This window comes from Diospyros lotus, chromosome 1, assembly GCF_014633365.1.
Source record: "Diospyros lotus cultivar Yz01 chromosome 1, ASM1463336v1, whole genome shotgun sequence".
Classification (NCBI taxonomy): Eukaryota; Viridiplantae; Streptophyta; class Magnoliopsida; order Ericales; family Ebenaceae; genus Diospyros; species Diospyros lotus.
The window spans coordinates 50536796-50544444 of record NC_068338.1 but is presented as its reverse complement, the minus strand read 5'-3'; the positions used below and the strand labels follow the sequence as shown (position 1 = coordinate 50544444).

Here is a 7649-nt window from a genome sequence, read left to right as displayed (position 1 = left end):
TGCAATGGTGGAGGTATGCTACTTTTTTCCATTATGAATTAAAAAGCCTGTGGGCCTGGCTGGTCTGAAGCCTTTAAAGGCGTGCTGCTGGGTCGACCTCTCCCACTTTCACAACACAACAATGCGACACAAAGCCTACCAGCCCCGGAAAAACCTGCTTCTATGACTGCTGGGTTGCAGACGTGTGGTTAATTATTGACAGGAATGAATAGCATAATAAGCACCACCCTACTTTTTAAGATTAGCAATACATGGGAAAGAGTATTATATGTACAAAAAATATTATTTTAATATTTATATTCGATATTTTATATTGTGTCATACTGATGTAAAATATAATAAAATAATCGGTTTATAAATGAAAAAATTGTGCCCACGTGACGTTTCTTCAGGGATGCAAAATAAATTTTCATTGACATTAACTAAGGTTAATTATATCATATTTAATGTTTATTATATAAATAAGGTACTACTCGACACTAAGTAACCAAAAACTAAAATGCCTCTCCATATATATAGCTATATTTTCATAATGAAAGAGATATAAGGAGGGATTTATACACCAGAAGGGTTAAATTATAAAACACGCACTCTATTTTATCCCATTGCTGTGAGAAAACTTAATTCCCAGGTTACCTTTTTATCCCATACATGGCAATCCCAATTTTAATGGCATTTTACCATGTTTAAGGAACCAAACGTGGTTGTCAGATATAACTGAAAACAAATTTCTATCTGCTTATTTAGTGAACATAATTTTATGAATGGTTATTGCAAGTTATTTACTCACCAGACACTCAATAAAGTATTAGCTACAGGTTGGCAGCTATAAAAAAAAGAAAAGAAAAAGAAATACATGTTTTTCCTAGCTACCCAGTTGGGTGCCAATTCCCACACTTTCTTCTAAGCAAATTTCAGGAGCAGCGAAGGCTCTTTAATCAAATCAACAAAAAATCCTAAACGAAGTGGCTGAACCATAATAGCATATAAGTGAGGCCTGATTTAGACGAGCAAATGAACCAAGGCCATTAGTTATTAGGCATAATTATCAAAAGCTTTAACCTTACAGGCAATCTAGGTACCACAAACCATTGTTCAAATGGTTCAGTTTAACTTCATGCAAATACAAAATTCTACCTCAGAGAAGAGAAGAAAGCAACAATTAAGCCCTAGTGGATGAACTAATGGTGCGTCTTCCCACTCCTAGATAAGAAAGTACAAGCAGAACCTCAAGGTTGATTTGTCACATTACCTTACAAGCATGCCTCGAAAGTGCCATTTTCTTGTTCGAGCATTTGAACCACCTCAGAAACACCTGCGGCGATCTTCCCCTGAATAATGCCATCAGGCATGTCAAATGTCCTCCTCCTCATGGAAAAAGATTTGCCTGCCGGTTGGGGGTCTACGACGTCAAGCATTGCTTCCAGCTCATCAACCATAGATCTTTTTGCAGCTCGAACCATAGGATCAGCACCCTAACAAAGTACAAAGCAGACAATTAGGAACTCGTTTAACCAAATGGCTCATACTTTGACCTGACCGCATATAGCCATATGACATCGAAACTTGAACAGAATTTTCTAAGTGATAAATTAATAGATATGGGCCACTATGCCAATCTACGATTAAGTTCAGCTACTAGCAGCAAGGATATCTGTCATGGTTTATTCACAATTTTCGGCGATCAAGGACATCAGGTTGTTTCATGGTTGCAGAAATGAGTAAACTTCTGTCATGCTACTAGCAGCAAATGACAAATCAGACAAAACTGATTCCTTAACTCATTTGCCAACATAGAGGTAAATCGCTTAGCGACCCTAGCATGATTCTCAAACGAAGCGACACTGACACTCCTCATTGCCAAGACAAATAACTTGTGTTACATACCAGGGGCCATTAGTGAAGTGAAGCAGCTCATACCATGCCTGATTTTATCTTCCACAGAAACAATACAGAACCTTAAAATAAACTTCAGCAAAGTAGAAATCATCAACCCATTGGCTAAGACCTTGGAACTAAAGAAGTTTACCATTGTTGAAGATACAATATACTGGGTTAAGTTATTTCATTAGGCATATGAAATTGTAGTCCTGCACTCTGCACACATGACCTTGCCGTGTGTTCTAACACTGCTTGATTTCACCTAAATTCTTGATTCTATGGTTGAGGGTGAAGAGGGCAAGCCACGGTACTAACAATAAAGTCACGGGTTCAAGTTGAGTTGTGAAATATAGGGGCGACTCTTTGTGACTGAAAAGGTCACAAGTTCAAGATGTTAAAGCAGCATTTTTGCAAAACAAGGACAAAGTAGCATACAAAGACGACTCTTTGTGACTGAAAAGGTCACAAGTTCAAGATGTTAAAGCAGCATTTTTGCAAAACAAGGACAAAGTAGCATACAAAGACAATCCTCCCCTAAGTCTCGAAAGGCGGGAAGTCCCGTGAATGGAAATGCCACATGGTTGGCAAAGGGGAGTAGATCAAAAGAATGTGTAACTCATTAAAGGTTGAAAAGACTAGTAAAGATCCATGCCAGTGCCAGGTTCCAAGCCTAAATAAATTCATGGGTAAGTTCACACAAGTTTGGATTTGGGTTACAGGCAATCATCCACGAATTGATCATTGGACACATGGGGAGAGCATACCAAACGGACACAAATCGGCGCGAACAGTGACCATACGAACATACAACATAATTAGAATATCCACATTGCATAGAAGGTGAAGTAGGACTACTCATCACTCAGCAGTTACAAAGACCGAAAAACATGAATGCCAATAAACCAACAGCAAGATCAAGCACCTGAGATACTACAAAATTAGGTGACTGAACTATGAAATGATCAGATCACAATGAAAGCACACCATTAACACTGTCAACAAACGAATTGAACAATGCGAGAGAGAGAGAGAGAGAGAGAGAGAGATCAACTACCTCAATGGCGTCTACAGTGAGAAGCAGGACAATGATCTTCTCAGAGAACCTCTGCCTCTCCTCTGCGTCACGGGCCACGCGACGGCGGTAGGTGAAGTTGTTGAATAGCGCCCTAACCTCCTTCAGCTTGGTCTTTGCAACCGCCAGCTCTCTGAGAGCACGAAGCGCCTGTGACCTCCTGATCAGGTAAGCTCTGAAGGTCATCTGTATCATTATCGCCGCGTCCTGTGGCGACAACTCCTTCCTCTTCCCCTTCGACTTCTCCACAGTCCTCAAGAAAGCCTACCAGCAAAAATACATCAGACATTTCTTTCATTCCCAAACGAGTAGCAATTACGATTGGTTATGGAGATTGAAACAGACCTGCCTTAAGACGACAGCGCCATGATTGAAAGGCTCTTCAATCTCGACAAGACGAGTGGACGGCTCTGCTTTGTCGCTCTTCTTCTTATTCTTATCTTTCTTCTTCTCTTTCTTCTCCGACTCACTGCTTTCGCCTCCAGCGCCGGTTGACGCTTTGAACGTGTAGGTCCGGGTAACCGGAGGGTCCTTCCTTTCGTCCTTGATCTCAGCCGTCCACTTGTAGTTCTTTTCCTTGCTCTTACCGCCCTTGATATCCGCCGTCCACTTGTACTTCTTCTCAATCCCGGGCTTCTCAGGGGCTTTGATCTCCGCCGTCCACGTGTACTTCCGTTCTCCGCCGGCGATAGCCTTAGCACTGACCAGCCGGTCGAAGCTAACCTCCAGAGCGGAGACTCGGTCACAGAGTCTCTGCAAATACGACGACTCGGCGGCGAACCGGTCGACTCGGCGCTGAACCGTCCGTGTCGAGGTGTAGAATGGAGTTCTCTTGATCTGAATCAGATCGGTGACGGCGTCGAAGTCAGAGAATGGCGAAGGGAAATCGAAAGCAGCCCCTGCAAGTGCAGGATTCAGAAGATCGAGAGTGAGGTCGAGCTCATCCTCTTCAACTGCGAACGAGGGAAGGCAGCGGGATAGGGCCACGGTTTTGGGAGAAAAAACGGAGCCGATCGCCTCCCGGAGGAGGAGAGACGGCGATGGCTCGACGATTTCGATTTGCCTGTAGCACCTCATCGTGGATATGAATCAGGCGGCTTGGACAGTGACTGGCACAGATGAAAAGATGAACCAGTTGTAGATAAAGGGAGAGAGAGGGAGAGGTACAAGTGAGGGAGGGAGCGGGGCGGCGTGGGGTTTAGCAGAGATGGAAAGGGCGAGTCTGAGTCATAATAATAATCCATAAAGGTTTCAGGCTGAGTCAAAAACTTGGAGCCAGGCTGGAAGGGGTATGGTTGGAAATTCACAGTTGAACCAGACGTGGAATTATCCGAACTGACATTCAAGTTGTTGTCACTGCATTCTCACTAGAGTCTTACTACATACAGACGCGATTATCCAGCACAAAAAAGGTACAAAGAGATAAAATTATTCTCTTAAATTTTGTAAATTTATAAAGTAATGTCCTTGTTCTTTGCTCACTCTTCTCTCATGGTTGCATCTCCACTCGCTTCTTTTTACCCCCTTTATGAAAGATTTTCGATAATTCTCAACTTTATATTATTAAAGAAAGAATTTCATTCAACCCACAAATTACATAATAATTCAAAACCCCCTATGGAAATAATCAAATCAAGTGTCAATACGACGGAATGAGAGTCCGCGGAATTATTGGGTTGGAATGCGGTCTGGATCGCCGCGTAAGGGAGAAATTTTTGGACAGAAATGACCCTGGTGATGAGGGGGTAATATCATCGATGGCGCGGCAGGCTTATTGATATAGAATATGAAATGTATATAACATGGATATTCTCCTTAATAATACGAATGATATTAGTGAGTTTACAGAAAAGAAGTTTAAGAACCCAGTTTTCGAATTTTATTGAGATTTATTTAAATTAATCATGAATGTCCATATATATCAATAAATAAATCCGTGATATTACCAGGGGGGGACAGGGAATCTATGAGATTGAGATTGAGATTGATGGGTGGGTGCAGAGTGGGGCACGTGGGACAGCAGGCTTTTCCTTTTCTTATCACCCAAACCACAGTCTCGTGAAAAACTGTGAAGTGGTTTGGCGCCATCTGACGGCAAAGCAAGGCAAGATCATGGAGCGGCTTAAATTAAGGCTTGATTTTATGATGATTTTGCTGATTAATGTCGTTTGATCGGTCGAATCCTATGAAATTGATCGGTAGAAAAATGAAAAAGATTGCGACATAACTCAAAAGATATAAAGTATCCTTTAAAAGGAAAAGTTGGCCCTCTAGTAATCAATAATTTTGGTGAAAAATGGCCTCACTCTCTCTTTTTATATATATATATATATATATATTAACGTATATCCATCTTTAACGACACGATATATATAATATTAAAATTAAAATATAATTATAATTTATACATATTATATTAAAATTTATAATAATTTTACTTGTATTAAATGCTCTACAAAATTTAAATAAAAAATAAACATATAAAATTTATAATGTTCACTAATATTACAAATTATAATATAAGAGCAAGTAAAAAAAATATAAACACTAAACAAAAAATAAAAATAAAAATTATTGTCTATTTGTTAACATTTTATAATAAAAAAATTACTAAATTTATATAATAAAACACATCAATAAGTATTTTACAATTTGAATAAATTAAATTAAAAATTAAATATCAAACAATACATACGAACCTGTATTCTACAATTTCAAACAAATTAAATATAAAAAAAATTAAATATCAAATAATGTACAATAATCAGTACTCTGTAATATAAAAAAATTAAAATTAAAATACACACCAATTAGTGCTACTGACATCAAATTGTAACTACATAAAAAAAATAAATATTATATTATCATAGACTAAAAGAGTGGGTTAAAATTTTACAAAAAGTGAATTAAAACTTTCCAAAATATGTATATTTGAAAAAAGATATGTCAATAACATATACGTATACATATATATACACACAAACACACATGGTCGCGACCATCAACGGGAGGGAATTGACTGCACTCTCACCCTGCAATTAAAACATAATAAGAACAAATCATAATAAAACTTTTATATTTTTTTTATTTTAGTGAGAGGTTTATACTCGCGCAGTGTACGAGTGCAGTTGTAGTCCAAATTTAAATTTATATTTTCTGGATGAATTCAGGTCGTCCACTGAGAGATTTATTTATGACAAAAGAAAAAGAATGTCACACACACGCACACGCATTTGGACAAATTGACAACAGATACTAGAAAATAAAGTAAGGTAGAAATTGAAATAAACATTAAACGTAAAAATATGAATTTGGATAGTGCTTGAGTTAAGACAATTTCAGTACCAACCCGTTGATTCCCAAATTTTAGCATAAAAAATTAGCAACATTAATTTAATTTCAGATATGAGGGTTTGTTATTAAATGCAATTAGAGATGATGATAGTTCTAGGTTAAGCAATCCCCATACATGATATGCGAGATTCTAATTTAAGCAACCACCATAAATTCAATTGCAATTAATACACAAAACAACTAAATTAATCATCTGGGTTTAGGTATGATAGCGTTTCCAGTTCTAGTAACTCTCATACATGGCATGAAAGCTCTAAGTTAGGCTTACGCTCTAATCCAAACCTAGTGATTTTTTAATAATTAATACACACTCATACTGAAATTTAAATTAATGTTACTTATTTAAAGCGCAGCTTTCTTTGGGAATCATTGGCGTTGGACACTGTCCTTGCCTTAACCCAAGATTAGATTTAACTACTCATTTTTATTTGAAAGTTAATTGACATAAATTTAAATGACGTAATTTAAATAACAGAATTTAAATGACAAGAAATTTAAAGGCATAAACTAACCGGCCATTTAGGCGGTGGATAATTAAATGACAAGAATTAAAATTGCAGAAATTTAAAGGCATAAACTAACCGGCCATTTAGGCGGTGAATAATTAAATGATAAGAATTAAAATTGCAGAAATTTAAAGGCACAAATTAACTGGCCATTTAGGCGGTGAATAATAAAGTAATAATAAATGACATAAGAATTTAAAAGAAGAAAGAAAAAAGTAAGATTATAAGAGAAAGTACTAAAGAAAATGAGAAAGAACAAGAACAATTCTCAAAGAGAGAATTATAAAAAAACAACTAAACTTTTATTCAAGAATAATAATCACCTTTACAAATGCAATCAATTGACCTATTTATAGGCCACAAGATGCAATACAAACCACACAATTTCAATTATTCAACTAGACATAATTATATCTAATGGGCACTCACATACTTAAAGTTAAATGAATTTTAGCTATAATACACACCTAATATTAAATGAATTTTAGCTAAAATACATACCTAATAAAGCACTCATAAAGTTAAATGGATTTTAGCTAAAAAACACACCTAATAAAGCTCTCACATAAAAAATAAAAATAAATTTCTATAAATTGATTTTTAATCTTCATTAGGATTAAAAATAATCCTTGGGCCTTCTCCAAATAATATCTTCCATGGGTTGCTCAAATTGGGCCTTAATTCTTCATGGGCTTGAATTCTTCATAGACTTTAATTTTTCATGGGCTTGATTTCTTCATGGGTTTGATTTCTTCATGGACTTGAATTCTTCATGGACTTTAAGTCTTCATGGGCTTGAATTCTTCATGCCTAAAAAATAAAATAAAAATAATTTA

At 36.7% G+C, this 7649-nt stretch overlaps 1 protein-coding gene across 1 annotated transcript; it reads right to left on the bottom strand.

The window, feature by feature from the left end:
* Positions 1–1015: 1015 nt before the first annotated feature.
* LOC127791620 (BAG family molecular chaperone regulator 7) lies at positions 1016–4177 on the bottom strand. Its single transcript, XM_052321605.1, has 3 exons — positions 3299–4177; positions 2936–3217; positions 1016–1475 (listed from the first exon to the last, which is right to left on the bottom strand). The coding sequence occupies exons 1-3, from the start codon at positions 4028–4030 to the stop codon at positions 1254–1256; spliced, it is 1236 nt and encodes a 411-aa protein (XP_052177565.1). The 5' UTR covers positions 4031–4177; the 3' UTR covers positions 1016–1253.
* Between the last annotated feature and the right edge of the window lie 3472 nt (positions 4178–7649).